The sequence below is a fragment of the Coregonus clupeaformis genome, chromosome 17 (genome assembly GCF_020615455.1).
Source record: "Coregonus clupeaformis isolate EN_2021a chromosome 17, ASM2061545v1, whole genome shotgun sequence".
Lineage (NCBI taxonomy): Eukaryota > Metazoa > Chordata > Actinopteri > Salmoniformes > Salmonidae > Coregonus > Coregonus clupeaformis.
Genome location: NC_059208.1, coordinates 56,495,935 through 56,522,159, shown reverse-complemented (window position 1 = coordinate 56,522,159; position 26,225 = coordinate 56,495,935). Strand labels below are relative to the sequence as shown.

Here is a 26,225-nt window from a genome sequence, read left to right as displayed (position 1 = left end):
CCTCTTCCCCTGCCTGAGACCGACCAGACGCTCCCCCGCCGCTTTCCCCTCCGGGGGATGGTCAAACACCGCCCTGAAGCGGCGGGAGAACTCGTCGTAGGTGATGGTGTTAGCGTCGATCCTCCTCCACTCTGCGTTGGCCCATTCCAACGCCTTCCCGGAAAGGCAGGAGATCAGGGCGGACACACTCTTGTGTCCCGAGGGCGCCGGGTGCACGGTGGCCAGGTAAAGCTCCACCTGGAGAAGGAATCCCTGACACCCGGCCGCGGTCCCATCGTAGGCCCTCGGGAGCGAGAGTCGAACTCCTCTGGGTTCCGGAGCGGGAATGGGCTGAGTGACCGATGGTGCGGGCAGGGAGGATGGCGGTGGAGGAGTCCCTCGGGTCTCCCAGCCTCGGATGGTGGAAATCACCTCCTGCAGTGCGGACCCCATCCGCAGGATCTGGTCATTCTGCTCACGGACCCTGTCCTCCAACGTCGCCTGTGCTGCTGCGGCTCCTGCTGATTCCATCGAGTATGGTGTGTGATTCTGTCAAGGTAGATGTAGGTGGGTGTGGGTGGAATCAGGCGCAGGACGCAGTACGTTAGTCCAACAGACTTTAGTGATGCACAGCAAAACAAACACGAAATAACTGCCCTGAGGCAAAAGCTCCGCACGTAGGCGAAAACACAAGCGCACAAACAGGTGCGACAAAATACTCCAAAACTAAGGAGCAAAATAGCTCAACCGAGCAAACAGTGATAATCCAGCCTACCGGCACGACAGTAAAACAATCACACACAACACTAGACAAACACAACGAGAACTTATAGGACACTAATTACACTAAACGATAACAGGTGTACAACAATCAGACAAAAGCAAACGAACATAGAAACATACAACGGTGGCAGCTAGTATTCCGGAGACGACGAACGCCGAAGCCTGCCCGAGCAAGGGAGAGAGGCAGCCTCGGCCGAAACCGTGACAGTCCTCCACTCATTACCTGTATTAATGGCACCTGTTTGAACTTGTTATCAGTATAAAAGACACCTGTTGTTACGAACCCCTTGGCTTTAAACGTCTAGGGTGGATGGAGAAGAGACCCGTAACATAATTCATGCAAATTAGAATGATGACATGGAACAGTGAGAACAAAAACTACACGACAACCATAAACTACTGTCAAACATAAAAGGTTTATGTTTAAACACACGGTAAAGGTTTGGGAAAAAGGGCTGAGCAGGACCCAAGAAATGAAACAATAGTGTAAAACACCCCTAAACTGATCTTGCCTGCCTCAAGAACCGCTAAGCTACTGCTAATCATACAAAAGTACAGTGGGTGGTCCGCTCAGGTCTAACTAGTGTTTTTAGACAGATTTCTTCCTACGGGTAATGTACGCCCAAGGGCAACTTGCTTAAATTCCCCTTTTCCCAGAAACACACAAAGTTACCAAACAGAGTAACCAGCAAATGAGTGAGTACACAAAAACACAGGACACCACAGTATCCATACTCACATACGAAAAGTAGTCTAACAAAGTTACCAAACAGAGTAACCAGCAACTTAGTGAGTAAACAAAACACAGGACACCACAGCATCCATACTCACATACGGAAATAGTCTCTAACAACTGACCGGCTTTTAAACAATGAGATGTCTGATTGAAAAACCAGAAACAGGTGGTGCAATGCAGAGGAATGTTCACTGATTGGTCCACCTTAGCAATCAGCAGACACCCCAACGACCACCAATCAGGAACATACAGGACACCTGTGATTAGGGCAGAAGGAGAGGAAAAACACAAAAAGACACAGGATACCTGTATCCGTAACACCTGTCCACAACCTCAAACAGTCACACTCCAAACTCCACTATGGCCAAGACCAAAGAGCTGTCAAAGGACACCAGAAACAAAATTGTAGACCTGCACCAGGCTGGGAAGACTGAATCTGCAATAGGTAAGCAGCTTGGTTTGAAGAAATCAACTGTGGGAGCAATTATTAGGAAATGGAAGACATACAAGACCACTGGAATTTTGGTTTCATTTGACCATATGACATTCTCCCAATGTCATATGGTCAGATGAAACCAAAATATAACTTTTTGGTAAAAACTCAACTCGTCGTGTTTGGAGGACAAAGAATGCTGAGTTGCATCCAAAGAACACCATACCTACTGTGAAGCATGGGGGTGGAAACATCATGCTTTGGGGCTGTTTTTCTGCAAAGGGACCAGGACGACTGATCCGTGTAAAGGAAAGAATGAATGGGGCCATGTATCGTGAGATTTTGAGTGAAAACCTCCTTCCATCAGCAAGGGCATTGAAGATGAAACGTGGCTGGGTCTTTCAGCATGACAATGATCCCAAACACACCGCCCGGGCAACGAAGGAGTGGCTTCGTAAGAAGCATTTCAAGGTCCTGGAGTGGCCTAGCCAGTCTCCAGATCTCAACCCCATAGAACATCTTTGGAGGGAGTTGAAAGTCTGTGTTGCCCAGCGACAGCCCCAAAACATCACTGCTCTAGAGGAGATCTGCATGGAGGAATGGGCCAAAATACCAGCAACAGTGTGTGAAAACATTTACATTTTAGTCATTTAGCAGACACTCTTATCCAGAGCGACTTACAGTTAGTGAGTGCATACATATATTTTATTTTATTTTTTCTTCCCATACTGGCCCCCCGCGGGAATCGAACCCACAACCCTGGCGTTGCAAACGCCATGCTCTACCAACATCCCTGCCTGCCATTCCCTCCCCTACCCTGGACGACGCTGGGCCAATTGTGCGCTGCCCCATGGGTCTCCCGGTCACGGCCGGCTACGACAGAGCCTGGATGCGAACCAGGATCTATAGTGGCACAGCTAGCACTGCGATGCAGTGAAGACTTACAGAAAACGTTTGACCTGTGTCATTGCCAACAAAGGGTATATAACAAAGTATTGAGAAACTTTTGTTATTGACCAAATACTTATTTTCCACCATAATTTGCAAATAAATTCATTAAAAATCCTACAATGTGATTTTCTGGATTTTTTTCCCTCATTTTGTCTGTCATAGTTGACGTGTACCTATGATGAAAATTACAGGCCTCTCTCATCTTTTTAAGTGGGAGAACTTGCACAATTGGTGGCTGACTAAATACTTTTTTCCCCCACTGTACATGTAGACACTGAAAAATCCATGAGCTTCAATGTTCAGATGTGATTGACCTATAGGGGTGTCATGCTGAAATGAGGAAAATGGTGGGGCTAGTTTTAAGACTAGCTAATTAGCAGATCTAAACATTGTTTGTGACATGGTATTGTCAAGTCAGTTGTCATAAGCTGTTTTTAAGCTGTCATGACTGTTTATGTCATCTGTTATGGCACTTTTATGAACAAGGTATGTAGCCCTTATAACAGAGGGTTCAAAATAATGGTTAACTGTTACCATATTGAAAACTGCATTCTTATGACATTCCTACAGTTACCTGCAGATCATCATGACTATAACTGATAAGACATTGATAAAGGAGTCTCATATAATGTTATCACATCACAAAATGAAACACATATTGTTTGAGTACACATATCCACACAGACATGATAGGTTTAAAATATGTAGGCTAGTATTCATGAAATGCCACATATTCCAAGACGGACCTCTCAGGATGATGAGAATTGCTTGGGATCAGATTTGCCAACTTTGAGTGTGTGTGGAGTGAATGTGATGGTAAGGGGAGGTGAGGGGGAGGGAGGGAGGGGAGGGAGTTATTTGTATGTGTGTGTGACTGAGTCTGTAGAGGGAGGGAGGGGAGAGGGAGGGAGGGAGGGGAGAGGGAGGGAGGGAGGGGAGAGGGAGAGGCGGTATTTATATGTAATTGAACCAAAATGAGGTCTGTGCAGACAGGCCTCGTTTGACACAGACACAAACCACGGTTTTCCCTCAATCTCGTTTAGTTCGCACAATCATTTCCCCACACTGCATTTCTGTATGATTATGTTTTCATACAGTAAAGAGGAGGAAGCAGCGATGGTGTTACCCATGGCACGTTGCTGTGTGGGTTAACTAGGCAGGCAGTGGTGGTGTGTGCTGCTGTCATTTTCTGAGGCTGCGTTGAATCCAGGTCTATGCGTCAGGCCGAGGATGTCCTCTACATCCCAATGATGCTGCTTCCCTCCACACAGCCACACAGCTGGGCCCGACGCTGCTGCAAAACACTGCAGTAACACTGCCCCCTACTGGGTCTTTTGCCAAGCCTATTAAAGACACTTGCTGTCTGGTTGTTATGTGAATACAGTGCCACTGCTGCTGCTACACTTACATAAACACAGTCGTAGAGAAACACACACACACACTCATGTACGCACACACACACACACACACACACACACACACACACAACTCTGTTGTAGCCTGGGTATCGCTGCAGTAAGCTATGTTGAATCATTGTGTGGAACTATAGCTGTTCATGTGGCTGTGTTACTGTGACTGTGTCCCAAATGCCTCCCTATTTAGTCCACTACTTTTGACCAGAGTCCTATGGACCCTGGTCAAACGTAGTGCACTGTAAAGGAATAGGGTGCCATTTGTGAGGCGGACTCAATGTCTCAAGTGCCTGCATAGGCTGGACCACCAGCCAGTGATACTGTCTATAGTTATATAGTCTATAGGTCTCTTAAGATAATGTTATTCAAATGTTCCTTTGTCTTGTTCTCCTTAGAACCGACCCGTACTACCTGTGAGAACCCAGGGACACCTCGCTATGGTTCTCTGAACAGAACCTATGGCTTCAAGGTAAGGAGAGAACGTCCCTCACTCAAAATCATGCGGTGCGTCCCAAATAGCACCCTATTTCCTATGTAGTGCACTACTTTTGACAAGGGCCCATAGGGACTATATTGGAATTTGGTTTCATTTGGGACTCTGCCATGACCATATGACACTCAGATTGCATACTGAAGATACTTTGGTAATGTACTGTCTGTGAATGTGTTGTGTATGAGTTATGAAGTCCTTAAGTAGTTAGCCTTCAAATAAAGTGTTAGCAATACTTCATGGCTCTCATTCACACACCAAGCTCATGTAGTAAAAATGTATATAATTTCATAGGCCTCGTTACACTATGAAAATAAATCATATCCCAATAATTATAAATCGTGACTGAATGGCAAGACATTGGTTTAGAGACAATGCTCTTGCCTGACAAAGTTACATTACGTAATTTTCTCATTGGGATGTTTTCCTTGGCTAATATTAATAATAATAATAAAAATATAATAATTAATTATAATTAGTCATTTAGCAGACGCTCTTATCCAGAGCGACTTACAGGAGCAATTAGGGTTAAGTGCCTTGCTCAAGGGCACATCGAGAGATTTTTCACCTAGTCGGCTTGGGGATTAGAACCAGCGACCTTTCGGTTACTGGCACAACGCTCTTAACCACTAAGCTACCTGCCGCCCTAATGATATGTAAATGAGGTTCAAGTTCCTTGGTATCCACATCACTAAGGAATTATCATTGTCCACACACACCAACACAGTCGTGAAGAGGGCACGACCATGCCTCTTCACCCTCAGGAGGCTGAAAAGATTTGGAATGGGCGCTCAGATCCTCAAAACGTTTTACAGCTGCACCATTGAGAGCATCTTGACTGGCTGCATCACTGCTTGGTATGGCAACTGCTTGGCATCCGATCGCAAGGCGCTACAGAGGGTAGTGCGTACGACCCAGTACATCACTGGGGCCGAGCTCCCTGCCATCCAGGACCTCTATACCAGGCGGTGTCAGAGGAAGGCCCTAAAAATTGTCAAAGACTTTAGCCACCCAAGTCATAGACTGTTATCTCTGCTACCGCACAGCAAGCGATACCGATGCACCAAGTCTGGAATCAACAGGACCCTGAACAGCTTCTACCCCGAAGCCATAAGACTGCTACATAGTTAGTCCGGGTAGCTATTGGTTAACTATTTAACTATCTGCATTTACCCTTTTTTGCACTAACTCTTTTGACTCATAACATGCGCTGCTGCTACTGTTTATTATCTATCCTGTTTCCTAGTCATTTTATCCCTACTTATATGTACAGATCTGCCTCCTCCATTGCCTCGTACCCCTGCACATCGACTTGATACTGGTACCCCGTGTATATAGACAAGTTATCGTTACCCATTGTGTATTTATTCCTCTCGTGTTATTATTTTTCTATTATTTCAAAAACATTCTCTCTGCATTGTTGGGAAGGGGCCTTAAGCATTTCACTGTTAGTCTACACCTGTTGTTTACGAAGCATGCGACAAATACAATTTGATTTGATATCACAATCATACTATGTACAATTCTTCTCAATAAACTAGCTATCAGCAAAGTCATAGCTAGTAAGGGTAAAAAAGTCAAGTGCGAGTGTTATTTCATGAAATCCCTTGGGGGGGGGGGGACAGTGAGAGTCAGGGGACAGTGAGAGTCAAAGGATGCGGAAAGGGAGGAAAGTAGGGTCGAAGAGGCAAACTCAGGAGGGAGAAGGATTTAGCAGAAGGGAGAGATGATAGGATAGAAGAGGAGTAGTGATCAGAGACCTGGAGGGGGGTTGCAGTGAGATTAGTAGGCTAGCAGCCTCTAGTAAAGATGAGGTCAAGCATATGGCCTGCCTTGTGAGTGAGAAGGGACTGGGAAAAGGTGAGGTCAAAAGAGGCAAGGAGGGGAAGGAAATAAATTAATTGAAGGCAGATGTCGGGAGGTTGAAGTCGCCAAGTACGAAGAGCAGTGTGCCACCATCAGGAAATAAACGTTTCAAGGTGTCAAGCTCATTGAGGAACTCTCTAAGGGCACATGGTGGGCGATAGATGACGACCATGTTAAGCTTGAGTGGACAAGTGACAGTGACAGCATGGAATTCAAAAAATTTGATGGACAGGTGAGAGAGGGAGAAAATAGAAAAATCTCCACTTAAGAGAAATGAGTAGCCCTGTGCCACCACCGCGACGACCAGATACTCTCAGACTATAAGAGAACACATAGTCAGATGGAGAGAGTAGCTGGAGTAGCAGTGTTCTCTGGGGTGATCCATGTCTCCGTCAGGGCCAAAAGGTCAAGGGACTGAAGGGTAGCATAGACTGAGATGGACTCGGCATTCTTAACCGCAGATCGTCAGTTCCAAACGCTACTAGGGGCCTCATTTATAAATCATGCGTAGGCACAAATCTGTGCGTAAACCATGCGTAGGATCATTTCCAGGCAAACTGTGTGAGATTTATCATTGTGAAAGTTTGCTTGAGAGTGTGCATAAATGTATGCACAGCCATGACCATGTGAACGCACAAGTGGTGGAAGAACAGAATAAGGGAACTGCTTGTCAAGCGTAGAATGGGGAAAATATATGTTGAAAATGTGTGAAATTGTGTAGAGTAATAATGAAATAATTTTTCGATGTAATTGTATTTCCGTTGTGAATTCATGCAATATACAGTGCATTTGGAAAGTATTCAGACCCCTTCACTTTTTCCACATTTTGTTACGTTACAGCCTTATTCTAAAATTGATTAAATTGTTTTTTCCCCTCATCAATCGAAACACAATACCCCATAATGACAAAGCAAAAACTGGTTTTAGAATTTTTAGAATTCTTTATTTTATTTTAATATAACATTTACATAAGTATTCAGACCCTTTACTCAGTACTTTGTTGAAGCACCTTTGGCAGTGATTACAGCTGTGATTCTTCTTGGGTATGACGTTACAAGCTTGGCACACCTGTATTTGGGGAATTTCTCCTATTTTTCTCTGGAGATCCTCTCAAGCTCTGCCAGGTTGGATGGTGAGCTTTGCTTCACAGCTATTTTCAGGTCTCTCCAGAGATGTTCAATCGGGTTCAAGTCCGGGCTCTGGCTGGGCCATTCAAGGACATTCAAAGACTTGTCCCGAAGCCACTCCTGCGTTGTCTTGGCTGTGTGCTTAGGGTCGTTGTCCTGTTGGAAGGTGAAACGTAGCCCCAGTCTGAGGTCCTGAGTGCTCTGGAGCAGGTTGTCATCAAGGATCTCTCTGTACTTTGCTCCGTTCATCTTTCCCTCGATCCTGACTCGTCTCCCAGTCCCTGCCGCTGAAAAACATCCCCACAGCATGATGCTGCCACCACCATGCTTCACCGTAGGGATGGTATTGGCCAGGTAATGAGCGGAGCCTGGTTTCCTCCAGACGTGACGTTTGGCATTCAAGCCAAAGAGTTCAATCTTGGTTTCATCAGACCAGAAAATCTTGTTTCTCATGGTCTGAGAGTCCTTTAGGTGCCTTTTGGCGAACTCCAAGTGGGCTGTCATGTGCCTTTTACTGAGGAGTGGCTTCCGTCTGGCCACTCTACCATAAAGGCCTGATTGGTGTAGTGCTGCAGAAATGGTTGTCCTTCTGGGAGTTTATCCCATCTCCACAGAGGAACTCTGGAGTTCTGTTAGAGTGACCATCGGGTTCTTGGTCACCTCCCTGACTAAGGCCCTTCTCCCCCGATTGCTCCGTTTGGCCGGGCAGCCAGCTCTAAGAACAGTGTTGGTGGTTCCAAACTTCGTCCATTTAAGAATGATGGAGGCCACTGTGTTTTTGGGGCTCGTCAATGCTGCAGAAATGTTTTAGTACCCTTCCCCAGATCTGTGCCTCAACACAATCCTGTCTTGGAGCTCTTCGGACAATTCCTTCGACCTCATGGCTTGGTTTTTCTCTGACATACACGGTCAACTGTGGGACCTTATATAGACAGGTGTGTGCCTTTCCAAATCATGTCCAATCAATTGAATTTACCACAGTTGGACTCAAATCAAGTTGTATAAACATCTCAAGGATGATCAATGGAAACAGGATGCACCTGAGCTCAATTTCGAGTCTCATAGCAAACAGTCTGAAAACCTGTTTTCGCTTTGTCGTTGTGGGGTATTGTGTGTAGATTGATGAGGAAATTTTTTTTATTGAATCAATTTTAGAATAAGGCTGTAAAGTAACAAAATGTGGAAAAAGTGGGGTCTGAATACTTTCCGAATGCACTGTATCTTGACAGGCTAGCTATATCATATAATTTGACCACATCAGTGCATTTGTTACGATAATAATCCAGATACAGTACCAGTCAAAAGTTTGGACACACCTACTCATTCCAGGGTTTTTCTTTATTTTTACTATTTTCTACATTGTAGAATAATAGTGAAGACATCAAAACTATGAAAAAACACATATGTAATCATGTAGTAAGCAATAAAATGTTAAACATATCAAAATATATTTTATATCTGAGATTCTTCAAAGTAGCCACCCTTTGCCTTGATGACAGCTTTGCACACTCTTGACATTCTCTCAACCGGCTTCATGAGGAATGCTTTTCCAACAGTCTTGAAGGAGTTCCCACATTTGCTGAGCACTTGTTGGCTGCTTTTCCTTCACTCTGCGGTCCAACTCATCCCAAACCATCTCAATTGGGTTGAGGTCGGCTGATTGTGGAGGCCAGGTCATCTGATGCAGCATTCCATCACTCTCCTTGGTCAAATAGCCCTTACACAGCCTGGAGGTGTGTTTTGGGTCATTGTCCTGTTGAAAAACAAATGATAGTCCCACTAAGCGCAAACAGATGGGATGGTGTATCGCTGCATAATGCTGTGGTAGCCATGCTGGTTAAGTGTGCCTTGAATTCTAAATAAATCACAGACAGTGTCACCAGCAAAGCACCCCCACACCAACACACCTCCTCCTCCATGCTTCACGGTGGGAACCACACATGCGGAGATAATCTGTTCACCTACTCTGTGTCTCACAAAGACACGGCGGTTGGAACCAGAAATCTCAACTTTGGACTCATCAGACCAAAGGACAGATTTCCACCGGTCTAATGTCCATTGCTCGTGTTTCTTGGCCCAAGCAAGTCTCTTCTTATTGGTGTCCTTTAGTAGTGGTTTCTTTGCAGCAATTCGACCATGAAGGCCTGATTCACGCAGTCTCCTCTGAACAGTTGATGTTGAGATGTGTCTGTTACTTGAACTCTGTGAAGCATTTATTTGGGCTGCAATCTGAGGTGCAGTTAACTCTAATGAACTTATCCTCTGCAGCAGAGGTAACTCTGGGTCTTCCTTTCCTATGGCGGTCCTCATGAGAGCCAGTTTCATCATAGTGCTTGATGGTTTTTGAAACTGCACTTGAAGAAACGTTCAAAGTTCTTGAAATGTTCCGTATTGACTGACCTTCATGTCTTAAAATTTATTTTTGCTTATTTGAGCTGTTCTTGCCATAATCTGGACTTGGTATTTTACCAAATAGGGATATCTTCTGTATACCCCCCTACCTTGTCACAACACACCTGATTGGCTCAAACACATTAAGAAGGAAAGAAGGCACACCTGTTAATTGAAATACATTCCAGGTGACTACCTCATGAAGCTGGTTGAGAGAACGCCAAGAGTGTGCAAAGTGTCATCAAGGCAAAGAGTGGCTATTTGAAGAATATAAAATATAAAATCTATTTTGATTTGTTTAACACTTTTTTGGTTAATACATGATTCCATATGTGCTGTTTCATAGTTTTGATGTCTTCACTATTATTCTACAATGTAGAAAATAGTAAAAATAAAGAAAAAACCTGTAATGAGTAGGTGTGTCCAAACCTTTGACTGGTACTGTAAGTACAGTAATTTGTTAAATAAAAGGCATGTGTGAAAGTGAATCCATTGTTCAAATACTATAAAAGTATTCAGCCCGTCTGGTGTTCAACCTTTCCAAGTTATCTCATGTCACCCCGCTCCTCCGCACACTCCACTGGCTTCCAGTTGAAGCTCGCATCTGCTACAAGACCATGGTGCTTGCCTACGGAGCTGTGAGGGGAACGGCACCTCCGTACCTTCAGGCTCTGATCAGTCCCTACACCCAAACGAGGGCATTGCGTTCATCCACCTCTGGCCTGCTGGCCCCCGTACCTCTGCGGAAGCATAGTTCCCGCTCAGCCCAGTCAAAACTGTTCGCTGCTCTGGCACCCCAATGGTGGAACAAGCTCCCTCACGACGCCAGGACAGCGGAGTCACTCACCACCTTCCGGAGACACTTGAAACCCCACCTCTTTAAGGAATACCTGGGATAGGATAAAGTAATCCTTCTACCCCCCCTTACCCCACCCCCCCCCCAAAAAAAGGTGGCTATCATAAGGTGAATGCACCAATTTGTAAGTCGCTCTGGATAAGAGCGTCTGCTAAATGATGAAAATGTAATGTAAATGTAAAAGACTGAGATAATGGGAAATCGAATAAGAGATGGCTGATCTTGCTCAGTTGGAAGATTTGGCACACGCTGCATTTGGCAGAGAGCATATTTTTAGAGACAGGTGGGGCTTTCTTTTTCAGAAAGAACAGATTGGCTCATCATATATCGTTTTCCAAAACCAATTACATAGGATTTTTGCAAGGATTTGAGACCTACTTTAAAAAGGAAACGCATGCCATTCCGGTGCACATCCAAGTGCTATCCACCCTGGGGTTTTTGGCAACGGGCACTTTTCAACGGGAGCTTGCCGATCGGCATATCACAGCCCTTGATGAGCCAATGTTTTGGATGCAACCATCAGCAAAACAAACAGTAACATACAATTTCAATACACCATCGCACAACAGGTTGAAGTCAAGAGGGGTTTATTTGCCATGATGCTATCAATGGTTTCCCAAATACGAATAGAGAAATAGACGGCACCCACAACGACATAAAATAACCATCCCAAAATTATTTCAACTATGTGAACAGAAAAGTATTCCACTCTTAATGTGCAGGTGACAGGTTATGTGATAATAAAAATACTGCTGAATCAAGTGTCCAGGTAGAACGCACGACTCGTTCATTCAGCAGAACAGCAATGTTGGCCTATACGCCTACAGGAGGGAGCTTATTGGTCGATGTTGTCTACTCATTTGAAGTAACTTGAATTGTCCTAATAGTCCTCTCTTTGTAGCTATGTTTCTCTTTTTACTAGTCAAGCCACAACTGAGCACGCCAAATAAAATAAAACCTCTATTTCAGTCTCATAAAACTTGTTTTTAATTAGTTGTGCCGTTGTATTTCATGCTACAGCGTTGTATATTCCCCACAGGTGAAAGGGATGATTTTGACCATATATAATCAGGGGCGTTTTGAAATGCAAATAGCCAAGGCTGAGAACAATTGGTATTTATCAATGGTTATCTCCTACCGGTGTGTGTATGACTCTCATAGGATTGTTTGATAAATCGCACTTTTTCTATGAGTACAGACATTCTAAATTCTGTTTGCAAGTAGTATTCTAGAATAGTTTCTACGCAATATTGATAAATGAGGCCCCCGGGAATTCCACCAATGGGTGGGGAGCGTTTGTAAAGCCTAAAGGGAGAGGAGTGAACAGCTATAGAAAACACACATATGGCTGCCAAAGCTACAAAAGAGCAAAATGAAATCATCAGAAAATAACTAGGTAAGATACTGAAGTGAGAGTCTTCCTCTCTTTCCTTCCTGAAACAACTCGGCAGAACCGTCTTTGTTTCAGCGACGGCCTTAGTTTTGCGACGAGACTGCCGTTGACAGCTGAGAAAATAGGGGAGACTGAAGTACTAACACCAATTGCCAATTGCCTTGCAGAGGTGAAGAGCACACCTCCCGGTAGAAATTGCTGATTGTCTAGGAGAGGAGAAACCACTCCCCATCCAATACAGCCACTGATTACCAAAACAAGTCACATTTTGCCCTGCCCCTTGATCCTGGTTGATGTGTCAACAATCATCTGCAAATTATGAGCAGTCAGCAGTTCACACACCAAGTAGGCCACTGGGAAGACAGGCAGCACTTAAAGTAGATAGCCCTAGCTAGCAACAAGACAGTACTAGACAACCACAGATTAAAACAAAAATAATACTTATCACTCCTGGAGATATCAGGAATGATGATGACGATCATGACATCGACAATGATGATGATAATGATGAGGATGATGAAGATCAGAATGTACTTTACTTATTCACAAATATCACCAGCAAGCTAGAAAACAGGGTTGATGCTGAGAATAGAGTCTAAACCTGTTTGTGTTTACGAGGGTTCATGTTTGTGTGGGTATTCTTTGATTGTGTGTGTGTGTGTGTGTGTATGCGTGTGTGCGTCCATTCTTTTTGTGTGTGCATGTGCAAATGCATTCTTCCCTCCGTGCTTCTATCCGCGTTTCCGTGTGTGTGTGTGTGTGTGTGTGTGTGTGTGTGTGTGTGTGTGGACGTGTTTAACTATACTTGTGGGAACCAGAAGTCCCCACAAGAATAGTAAACCAAGAAACATTTGACCAACTGGGGACATTTTGTTGGTCCCCACAAGGTCAAATGCTATTTCTAGGGGGTTTAGGGTTAAGGTTAGAATGAGTGTTAGGGCTAGAATTAGGTTTAGGGTTAGGAGATAGGGTTAGTTTTAGGGTTAGGAGCTAGGATTAGGTTTAAGGTTAGGTTTTTAGGTTAGGGTTAAGGTTAGGGTAAGGGTACGGGTTAGGGTTAGGATTTTGAATGGGACTGAATTTTATGTCCCCACAAGGTTAGTTATACAAGACTGTGTGTGTTTCTGACTGTGTGTGTTTCTGACCATTCTGGAGTCCTACGGTGTCTACACAGCGGGACCTGCAAACACAAGCAGTCCTTCCTTCGTTTCGTGTCCCTAATGACCCTTAAAACGCTACAACTTTCCCCCACCAACAGATGTGTTTACGTTGTTAGGACTGATAAACGGGGCAAAACTGCAAGGCAAATTGCCGTGATTTGTCTGGGAAAAGAGAGACACATTCGCTGCATGGCTCGCCTCTAATTGTGAATCAAAAAGAAAGTTAGTAAATATGAAATGACATAGAAGGAAGGCGCAGTATGTAGACAACACAGTGTTTCCCATCTCTGCTGGGGTTCTATTGCATCATACATAGTGTATTAGATTGGATACATCTATCTAGTGCAGATTAGAGAGAGAGAGAGAGAGAGAGCGAGAGCGAGAGCGAGAGCGAGAGCGAGAGCGAGAGAGAGAGAGAGAGAGAGAGAGAGAGAGAGAGAGAGACCCCTATGGGCCCTGATCAAAAGTAGTACACTATATAGGGGATAGGGTGCCATTTCGAGAGAGATACCTTGCTGGTTGCAGCCTAATGATATTGAAGCAAAGTGAAGGAGATATTGTATCCCAGAGATAAGGCCATGTGTCGTATTACTCGTCAGACCGTGTTTCAGCACCGGGGACGACGTGTTAATCAATTAATGTGTGAAGCCACTGTGTCATTCCATGACACGTTTTCATATTTCACTCCCCTGGCTCTGTCACACAGACGCGGGCACACACACACAGAGTCGCGAATGCACACACACACACTTCTACACACACACACACACACACACACACACAGGCAAGCAGAGGAAGGATGAGAGAGCTGAAAAGAGCTGACAAAGGCTAATCTGATGTGTCGCTCTTTGAAAGGGCATCAGTGATCAGTCTGAACCAGGGAACGTGTTGGTTTGATGTATGCTGCTTAAACAAAACCTTTCACAGGGATTCAAGAGTTGACTTGTGTGTACATCATGTGTTCGCATTCGGTGATGAGTCAGGGAGTATGGTCATATCCAAACTCCATGTGGAGAAAAAAGAAACGTCCGTGGGCACGGCGTAGCGTTTGAACAGAGCAAGGAGTCTGAGTAGCCTGGCAAATTCCTAGACTCTTGAAGCCCAAGGTCTTTTTATAAGCCTCTGAGACTAGTGTGAATATAAGCTACTCTTTATGCCATTGGTGCTATAACTACATAGATCCTAACTATTTTGTTTGTGTGTGCGTGTGTCTGTGTGTCTGTGTGTCTGTGTGTCTGTGTGAGTGTTTCTCTACTCCTGCTCCTATTGTAAATGCAGGTGCACTCAGTTGTCTCTCTCTCTCTACTCTAACGCAGGTGGGCAGCATGGTGGCATTCCAATGCCAGCCGGGTCACCTGCTCCAGGGCTCCACCACCCGGCTCTGCCAGGCTGACCTTACCTGGAGCGGCTCCCAGCCAGAGTGCATCCGTGAGTCACAGCACACTCCCTACTGCAGTGGCTCTGATGACGTCATGTGTATCAGAGGGTATAGCCACAGCAGTTGTTGTGACTGGGCATCGTAGAGGGACAGTAGGGGGGTGGTTCTCACACCTCTCCTGGGGACCCACAGACATTTTTCACAATTTTGTTGTAGCCCTGAACTAACTCACCTGATTCACCTGGTCAAAGGTTTGAAGATTAGTTGACAAGTTGAATCAGGAGTGCTAGCTGTGGAATAGATCAAATACATGGAACGGTCCCCAGGAGAGGTTTGAGAACCACCCCCTACTGTCCCTCTATGATGCCCAGTCACAACAACTGCTGAAGCTATACCCTCTGATGCCGATGATGTCATCACCATGGGAAAAGCCCCCATTCTATAATTGCATTTCTATGACCAGCCCCATTCTAGGATTATATTTCTATGATAAACCCATTCTATGATTCTAGTTCTATGGTCAACCCATTCTAGGATTGTATTTTTCTGGTCCCTCTTTTCTATGATTCTATTTCTATGGTCAACCCATTCTAAGATTATATCTCTATGGTCAACCCATTCTAGGATTCTGTTTCTATGGTCAGTCCATCCCCTACTCTAGCTAGGGACCTCCATGATATCTGTCACTCCTGGCCATTCTCACAGACATCACTCTGACCGTGACATGTCACTCTGACCACATCACTGTGTTTATCTTTGAAATAAAACACATCTTAGGAACCTCTGACCATTTTTTTTACACATAGATATTAGCCGCAAAGAGAGAGGGAGAGAGAGGGAGAGAGAGACGTGATGTGGTCCTAACCACGCCAGTTTGTCATGGTTCTGCTGTACTGAGGTTCAGAAAGTGTGGCTTGTACTTTGTATCTTTGAGGATTATACAGTATATCTGTTATGTCAGACGCAGGAGTCTTGCAGGCGATTACATGCAGGTGTTTTGAAAAAGTTTTGCTTGTATAAGAGCAGTTGGCTGTTTCTTAGGTAACAAGGATCTTAGAAGGATCATGGCACAACTATCTCCGTTAACGCCTGCTACCGAACCAAAGGGCTTCATTACTTTTTCAGTGATGAAGTGACGCACTCTGCCAAGCTTCAAAGTCATATTTAATAACGGCCACTTTGAAAATTAATTCACATTATTGGAAACAGTGAGGATCATTTTCTACTCTCATCGTCAGAGGGGAAGGATGATTCTCATGAAGAGATAATCTTTATGGAGGTAGATTCAGAGACCCAGATACCCTACTCTTCACATCGGGTGCCGCCGAAATTGCACCCTATCCCCTATATAGTGCACTACTTTTGATCAGAGCCCATAGGGCTCTCTCTGTCTCTCTCGCTCTCGCTCTCTCTCTCTCTGTCTCTCTCTCTTTCTGTCTCTCTCTCTCTCTCTGTCTCTCTCTCTTTCTGTCTCGCTCTCTCTCTCTCTGTCTCTCTCTCTCTCCGTCTCTCTCTCTCTCTCTCTGTCTCTCTCTCTGTCTCTCTCTCTCTCTCTCTCTCTCTGTCTCTCTCTCTCTGTCTCTCTCTCTCTCTCTCTCTCTGTCTCTCTCTCTCTCTCGGTCTCTCTCTGTCTCTCTGTCTCTCTCGGTATCTTGCTCTCTCTCTCTCTCTCTCTCTCTCTCTCTCTCTCTGTCTCTCTCTCTGTCTCTCTCGGTCTCTCTCTCGGTCTCTCTCGGTCTCTCTCTCTCTCTCTGTCTCTCTCTCTCCTATCCCAGGAGTGTTAATGTCCTCATCCAGGCAGGGAGAAGAGAAAGGCAAGCCCTGGTCTTATCTCCCCATACAGCCGGTCTCCATCCCTCCCTCCCCACTCCCACGTCACACCATGGAAAAGCACACACCCCCACCACCCCCTCCATCTAGCAGTATAACGATATAGCACAGTAGTAGTATGAGGATATAGCACTTAGTAGTAGTATGAGGAAATGGTGTTAAAATATGATTTATATACACTAATTAAGTATGAATGGAAGAAGAAATGCCAGGGTGGCAGTGGCTGCTTGCTCTCTGTCTGCCCAGCCATGAGAAGATAGAATCAAAGGGCACATTTTATTGTCGGACATTATTCATTATAATCAGACAGGTTTTTTACATGGGTGATACATTGGAGATAATATAAGGCAAGTACTGGAAACAATAGAACACTATGAAGAATCTGGGAAACCAGGCCTACTATTCATAGCAGACTTCGAAAAAAGGCATTTTCTCTTTCATTGATAAAATACGACTGGGGTTTATATATAAATGCCTGGAGCATTTCAATTTTGGACAATCTCTTATAAATTGGGTTAAAATCATATATAGTAACCCTAGGTGTAAAATAGTAAATAATGGCTACTTCTCAGAAAGTTTTAAACTGTCAAGAGGAGTGAAACAAGGTTGTCCACTATTGGCTTATCTATTTATTATTGCCATCGAGATGTTAGCTATTAAAATCAGATCCAACAATAATATCAAGGAATTAGAAATCCAGGGCTTAAAAAAAAGGTGCCATTGTACGCTGATGATTCATGTTTTCTTTTAAATCCACAACTTGAATCTCTCCACAGCCTCATAGAGGATCTAGATACATTTTCTAACCTCTCTGGATTACAACCAAATTATGATAAATGTACTATATTACATATTGATCACTAAAAAATAGAATTTTTACATTACCATGTAGTTTACCAATAAAATGGTCTGATGGTGATGTGGATATACTCGGAATACATATCCCAAATGAAATAAATGATCTCGCTCCAATAAATTTTAATAGAAAGTTAGCAAAAATAGATAAGATCTTGCTACCATGGAAAGGTAAATACCTGTCAATTTGTGGAAAAATCACCCTGATTAACTCTTTAGTATTATCCCAGTTTACCTATTTGCTTATGGCCTTGCCTTACGAACAGTTTTTTTTATTATATGAGAAAATAATATTCCATTTTATTTGTAACGGCAAGCCAGACAAAATTAAACGAGCCTATTTATATAATGAATATGAATTCGGAGGACAGAAATAATTAAATATTAAAGCATTAGACCTATCACTAAAAGCGTCAGTCATACAAAAGTTATACTTAAATCCGAACTGGTTCTCTAGCAAATTAGTAAGATTGTCTCACCCAATGTTCAAGAATGGCCTTTTTCCCTTTATTCAGATTGCAACCTCTCACTTATTTGAAAAGGAAATAATCTCCCAAATATCACTATTTCTAAAACAAGCCATAGAAAGTTGGTTGCAATTTCAATTTAATCCTCCAGAAATGACAGAACAAATAATGCAACAAATATTGTGGTTAAACTCAAATATACTAATTGATAAAAAAACTTTTTGGGGACAAAATGTTGAAATAAGTATATTCTTTGTAAATGATATCATCGGTAGGACTGGTGGAGCTATGTCGCACATGCAGGTAACAAAAACATATGGAAATGTCTGCTCTACCCAAAATTACAACCAAATAATTGCAGCATTACCGCAAAAATGGAAAAGGAAAGTGGAAGGGGGAAAAGGTAAGGAACTTGTCTGTCGGCCTTGCATTAAAGAACATAATTGGTTAAAGAAAATTGTGATAAATAAAAAAGTATACCAGTTTCATTTAAGGACCAAAGGATTGACAGCCATCCCATATAGATTGCAAAATAGTTGGGAAGAGATTTTTGACGCACCGATTCCATGGCATAGTGTTTATGAATTGATATGCAAAACGACGCCGGATTCAAAACTTATTGCTACCAATAGAATGTTATTTATATGGGGGATACAATCTTCCCAGCTCTGCAGATTTAGCTGCGAAGAGACAGAATCATTAGATCATTTGTTTTGGTACTGTCTATTTGTAGCTTGTTTTTGGACACAGGTCCAGGAATGGCTAAAGGATTGCAATATTTACCTGGAGCTAACCCTGCAGATAGCACTACTGGGTGATCTGAAAAGTCATAGTCAATCAATTAATAATATAATAATACTTTTAGCAAAAATGTTTATTTTCAATTTACGATCTGTAGAAACAATGAGAATAGAAAGGTTCAGAACTTTTGTAAAACATCACAGTACAGTTGAAAAATATATGGCAAATAGAAATCCAATATGGATGGTGTTAAGAGATAGATGGGAGGTGTTGAATGGAGCTGAAGGATGGGACTAATAACAACAACTAATAACAACAAGATAACTAATGTAAAGCATACTGTGTCCATAATAAGTATATAGGTTATAGGTTGAGAGCTTTTGTGAAAGAGCACAATTAGAAAAATATGGCATATAGAAGCAAACCAGATGGACATCATAAAAATGATCGGAGGAAGTTCAGGAGTAAAAACAAACAAAATATAATGATTGTAGAATTTGACTGTGTCCATTAAATGTATATAGTATGTATGGGCTGGAAGTAGAGGCCTAAGCGTTGTTGTTCACTAGTTTACTCCAATTGGGGAAGGGGTTGGAAAGTAATGAAGGGAAATATAATTTTAAAAAGGATATGTGTGTGTGTATGAATGTGTATATATATATATATATATATATATATATATATATACAGTTGAAGTCAGAAGTTTACATACACTTAGGTTGGAGCCATTAAAACTCGTTTTTCAACCACTCCACAAATGTCTTGTTAACAAACTATAGTTTTGGCAAGTCGGTTAGGACATCTACTTTGTGCATGACACAAGGAATTTTTCCAACAATTGTTTACAGACAGATTATTTCACTTATAATTCACTGTATCACAATTCCAGTGGGTCAGAAGTTTACATACACTAAGTTGACTGTGCCTTTAAACAGCTTGGACAATTCCAGAAAATTATGTCATGGCTTTAGAAGCTTCTGATAGGCTAATTGACATCATTTGAGTCAATTGGAGGTGTATCTGTGGATCTATTCCAAGGCCTACCTTCAAACTCAGTGCCTCTTTGTTTGACATCATGGGAAAATCAAAAGAAATCAGCCAAGAAAAATTGGAGACCTCCACAAGCCTGGTTCATCCTTGGGAGCAATTTCTGAATGCCTGAAGGTACCATGTTCATCTGTACAAACAATAGTACGCAAGTATAAACACCATGGGACCATGCAGCCGTCATACCGCTCAGGAAGGAGACTCGTTCTGTCTCCTAGAGATTAACGTACTTTGGTGCGAAAAGTGCAAATCAATCCCAGAACCACTGCAAATGACCTTGTGAAGATGCTGGATGAAACAGGTACAAAAGTATCTATATCCACAGTAAAACGAGTCCTATATCGACAGCAAGAAGAAGCCACTGCTCCAAAACCACCATAAAAAAGCCAGACTACAGTTTGCAACTGCACATGGGAAAAATATTGTACTTTTTGGAGAAATGTCCTCTGGTCTGATGAAACAAAAATAGAACTGTTTGGCTATAATGACCATTGTTATGTTTGGAGGAAAAAGGGGGTCGCTTGCAAGCTGAAGAACACCATCCCAACCGTGAAGCACGGGGGTGGCAGCATCATGCTGTGGGGGTGCTTTGCTGCAGGAGAAACTGGTGCACTTCACAAAATAGATGGCATCATGAGGAAGGAAAATGATGTGGATATATTGAAGCAACATCTCAAGACATCAGTCAGGAAGTTAAAGCTTGGTCGCAAATGGGTCTTCCAAATGGACAATGACCCCAAGCATACTTCCAAAGTTGTGGAAAATGGCTTAAGGACAACAAAGTCAAGGTATTGGAGTGGCCATCACACAGCCCTGACCTCAATCCTATAGAAAATGTGTGGGCAGAACTGAAAAAGCGTGTGCGAGCAAGGAGGCCTACAAACCTGACTCAGTTACACCAGCTCTGTCAGGAGGAATGGGCCAAAATTCACCCAACTTATTGTGGGAAGCTTGTGGAAGGCTACCCGAAACGTTTGACCCAAGTTAAACTATTTAAAGGCAATGCTACCAAATACTAATTGAGTGTATGTAAACTTTTGACCCACTGGGAATGTGATGAAAGAAATAAAAGCTGAAATAAATCATTCTCTCTACTATTATTCTGACATTTCACATTCTTAAAATAAAGTGGTGATCCTAAATGACCTAAGACAGGGAATTATTACTAAGATTAACTGTCAGGAATTTTGAAAAACGGAGTTTAAATGTATTTGGCTAAGGTGTATGTAAAGTTCCGACTTCAACTGTATATATTTGCGACAAAAAAAACATATGGGGGATTGGAAGTTATGCAGACAATTACATTGATGGAAGTTACAATCGATCTGAAATATTAAAGCTGATTTATCCCCTAAATTAAAAAAAAAAAGAATACAAATAAAATATGCCAATGACCATCTGGATGATCCAGAGGAGGAATGGGAGAAGGTCATGTGGTCTGATGAGACAAAAATAGAGCTTTTTGGTCTAAACTCCACTCTAAACTCCACTCGCCGTGTTTGGAGGAAGAAGAAGGATGAGTACAACCCCAAGAACACCATCCCAACCGTGAAGCATGGATGTGGAAACATCATTCTTTGGGGATGCTTTTCTGCAAAGGGGACCTGACGACTGCACCGTATAGAGGGGAGGATGGATGGGGCCATGTATCGTGAGATCTTGGCCAACAACCTCCTTCCCTCAGTAAGAGCATTGAAGATGGATCGTGGCTGGGTCTTCCAGCATGACAACGACCCGAAACACACAGCCAGGGCAACTAAGGAGTGGCTCCGTAAGAAGCATCTCAAGGTTCTGGAGTGGCCTAGCCAGTCTCCAGACCTGAACCCAATAGAAAATCTTTGGAGGGAGCTGAAAGTCTGTATTGCCAGGCGACAGCCCCGAAACCTGAAAGATCTGGAGAAGGTCTGTATGGAGGAGTGGGCCAAAATCCCTGCTGCAGTGTGTGCAAACCTGGTCAAGACCTACAGGAAACGTATATGATCTCTGTAATTACAAACAAAGGTTTCTGTACCAAATATTAAGTTCTGCTTTTCTGATGTATCAAATGCTTATGTCATGCAATAAAATGCAAATTAATTATTTAAAAATCATACAATGTGATTTAGATTCCGTCTCTCACAGTTGAAGTGTACCTATGATAAAAAATTACAGACCTCTACATGCTTTGTAAGTAGGAAAACCTGCAAAATCGGCAGTGTATCAAATACTTGTTCTCCCCACTGTAAGTGAGAGGGTATCTTTGTTCTAGTTAGTTCGGAATAGCAAGAGGCAAAGCCCTGTCCTGTTGTTATATCGAACCCGGTACCGACTATTAAACATTTGCATGAACTATTCACAAAGTGTCTAAGTATATTCTTATATCCTTAATTACTTGATACCCGAGAAAATCATCATAACATTAACGTTCTCAAAACAATGTGAGAATATGAATTAAATAGAACCATGAGGAAACCTGTCGGAAAGGTTATGCTGAAGTACTGAAATTCCCACAGAAAAACGTTGTTTCTTAACGTTCTCTGAATTATTTGAGAACATTCCCAATGTCAAACCAGTTGGAGAACGTTCATAGAACATTACCAAAATCGTTCTGTTAAAGTAATGAAATACCAAGAAAATAAATTTTTTTTTGTCAAGTTCCTTAAATGTGCTGAGAATGTTCCAAAACCAAGCAACTATCCTGCACCGTTCCCAGAAAGTTGTGGGAAGGTTGTATGTAAAATAACCATAGGCCAACCACGCTCTCACCACGCTCTAAGAAACATACGGTCCTCAAAACATTGTGTGCTAGCTGGGTGAACTCCCTTAAAGCAGTTTGTTACATGGCTGACTTAGAGAGCACTGACAGATGGCTCCCAATCTCAGCTTGCTGTTCACTCCAAGCATGTCCACTCATAACTACATTTAACTATTTTTGTAATTAGCCTGTATTCTGCCATTTGTGTGAAGAAATGGCAACACCCAGTGTCACACAAATGACATTGATATAGTACAATATGTGTAGGATTACTCATAGTGTGCAATGTAATAATCAGTAACTATACATAGTCCTTTTCAAAATAATAATTAAGTATCACCATAACCACCAACAGCTATCACCTCTGCCCAAAAATATCCCCCCGCCTCCTGTATTGTTAGTCAACAACACACACACATACACACACAAAAAATACCCAAAGATAAAAGAGCATTGGTCGGTTAGTTCGAGCATTGTTCCCTCCACAAACCTAATCCCAGACCCTTTTGATCAAAGATGGATGACAGTGGTCCACTGGCTTAGCTGAGTGACTGAGAATCTCCTGCTGTTTGATCTTCAATGGGTTGGGGGTTGGGGGGGCAGTGACAGGTAAACACACACACACACATACGCGCACACAGACACACACACACACACACACACACACACACACACACACACTGTACATACACACACTTCTCTTTCTCTCTGTGCAGGCTGCCACAGCACATCAGTGTCTATCTGACCCTCTCTGGGTTGCACAACTCAACTCAACTCCGGGCCATCTCTGTAGACTGTGTAGAATGCAACCATCCATCCCTGAGAAAGTAACCAGTCAACTCAACTCTGGTCCAGCTCTGTAAACTGTGTAGAATGCAACCATCCATCCCTGAGAAAGTAACCAGTCAACTCAACTACGGGCCATCTCTGTAGACTGTGTAGAATGCAACCATCCATCCCTGAGAAAGTCGTATTCACACACACAGTGCAGCCGTAGAAGATGTCTTTGTGTTTGGAGTGTTTTGTTATGTTTTGCGGTTCTGGGTAGCCAGTGAATCAGTTCAGAATTAGTGTAAACACATCTAGTCACTTGCAGGTACAGGATACAAAAAGTGAAGTCATGAATGAAAGACGGATACCAGCCAGTGACTTTGCAAAATAATGTAAAAGAAAACAGAATTATTCAATAGAGCTTTGATGGTGCCCACAGCTATTGGCAGATGGTGAGAATAATAGCAGTCAGCTATGGGCAGATGGTGAGAAGAACAGCAGTCAGCTATGGGCAGATGGTGAGAAGAACAGCAGTCAGCTATGGGCAGATGGTGAGAAGAATAGCAGTCAGCTATGGGCAGATGGTGAGAAGAACAGCAGTCAGCTATGGGCAGATGGTGAGAAGAATAGCAGTCAGCTATGGGCAGATGGTGAGAAGAACAGCAGTCAGCTATGGGCAGATGGTGAGAAGAATAGCAGTCAGCTATGGGCAGATGGTGAGAAGAATAGCAGTCAGCTATGGGCAGATGGTGAGAAGAATAGCAGTCAGCTATGGGCAGATGGTGAGAAGAATAGCAGTCAGCTATGGGCAGATGGTGTGAAGAATAGAAGTCAGCTATGGGCAGATGGTGAGAAGAATAGCAGTCAGCTATGGGCAGATGGTGAGTAGAATAGCAGTCAGCTATGGGCAGATGGTGAGAAGAATAGCAGTCAGCTATGGGCAGATGTGAGGAGAATAGCAGTCAGCTATGGGCAGATGGTGAGAAGAATAGCAGTCAGCTATGGGCAGATGGTGAGAAGAATAGCAGTCAGCTATGGGCAGGTGGTGAGAAGAATAGCAGTCAGCTATGGGCAGATGGTGTGAAGAATAGCAGTCAGCTATGGGCAGATGGTCAGAATAATAGCAGTCAGCTATGGGCAGATGGTGTGAAGAATAGCAGTCAGCTATGGGCAGATGGTGAGAAGAATAGCAGTCAGCTATGGGCAGATGGTGAGAAGAATAGCAGTCAGCTATGGGCAGATGGTGTGAAGAATAGAAGTCAGCTATGGGCAGATGGTGAGAAGAATAGCAGTCAGCTATGGGCAGATGGTGAGTAGAATAGCAGTCAGCTATGGGCAGATGGTGAGAAGAATAGCAGTCAGCTATGGGCAGATGTGAGGAGAATAGCAGTCAGCTATGGGCAGATGGTGAGAAGAATAGCAGTCAGCTATGGGCAGATGGTGAGAAGAATAGCAGTCAGCTATGGGCAGGTGGTGAGAAGAATAGCAGTCAGCTATAGGCAGATGGTGTGAAGAATAGCAGTCAGCTATGGGCAGATGGTCAGAATAATAGCAGTCAGCTATGGGCAGATGGTGTGAAGAATAGCAGTCAGCTATGGGCAGATGGTGAGAAGAATAGCAGACAGCTATGGGCAGATGGTCAGAAGAATAGCAGTCAGATATGGGCAGATGGTGTGAAGAATAGCAGTCAGCTATGGTGAGATGGTGAGAAGAATAGCAGTCAGCTATGGGCAGATGGTGAGAAGAATAGCAGTCAGCTATGGGCAGATGGTCAGAAGAATAGCAGTCAGCTATGGGCAGATGGTGAGAAGAATAGCAGTCAGCTATGGGCAGATGGTGAGAAGAATAGCAGTCAGCTATGGGCAGATGGTATGAAGAATAGCAGTCAGCTATGGGCAGATGGTGAGAAGAATAGCAGTCAGCTATGGGCAGATGGTGAGAAGAATAGCAGTCAGCTATGGGCAGATGGTATGAAGAATAGCAGTCAGCTATGGTGAGATGGTGAGAAGAATAGCAGTCAGCTATGGGCAGATGGTGAGAAGAATAGCAGTCAGCTATGGGCAGATGGTGTGAAGAATAGCAGTCAGCTATGGGCAGATGGTGAGAAGAATAGCAGACAGCTATGGGCAGATGGTCAGAAGAATAGCAGTCAGCTATGGGCAGATGGTGTGAAGAATAGCAGTCAGCTATGGTGAGATGGTGAGAAGAATAGCAGTCAGCTATGGGCAGATGGTGAGAAGAATAGCAGTCAGCTATGGGCAGATGGTCAGAAGAATAGCAATCAGCTATGGGCAGATGGTGAGAAGAATAGCAGTCAGCTATGGGCAGATGGTGAGAAGAATAGCAGTCAGCTATGGGCAGATGGTATGAAGAATAGCAGTCAGCTATGGGCAGATGGTGAGAAGAATAGCAGTCAGCTATGGGCAGATGGTGAGAAGAATAGCAGTCAGCTATGGGCAGATGGTATGAAGAATAGCAGTCAGCTATGGTGAGATGGTGAGAAGAATAGCAGTCAGCTATGGGCAGATGGTGAGAAGAATAGCAGTCAGCTATGGGCAGATGGTCAGAAGAATAGCATTCAGCTATGGGCAGGTGGTGAGAAGAATAGCAGTCAGCTATGGGCAGATGGTGTGAAGAATAGCATTCAGCTATGGACAGATGGTGTGAAGAATAGCAGTCAGCTATGGGCAGATGGTGAGAAGAATAGCATTCAGCTATGGGCAGGTGAATCATATCAGAATGATAAAAAGTGCATCGCTCTCTTTCTTTCTCCTTTCCTCTGTCTCTTTCATTTGTTCTCCCCCCCTCTTCTCTTCTCCCACTCC

General features: G+C 43.4%; 1 protein-coding gene across 1 annotated transcript in view; it reads left to right on the top strand.

Moving 5' to 3' along the window:
* LOC121586782 (CUB and sushi domain-containing protein 3) overlaps positions 1-26,225 on the top strand; it is a 759,103-nt gene that overhangs the window by 717,813 nt on the left and 15,065 nt on the right. The window contains exons 62-63 of the mRNA XM_041903753.2: positions 4,690-4,763; positions 14,894-15,005. Of these exons, the coding sequence (XP_041759687.2) occupies positions 4,690-4,763; positions 14,894-15,005 (186 nt within the window). The remainder of the gene's footprint in view (positions 1-4,689; positions 4,764-14,893; positions 15,006-26,225) is intronic.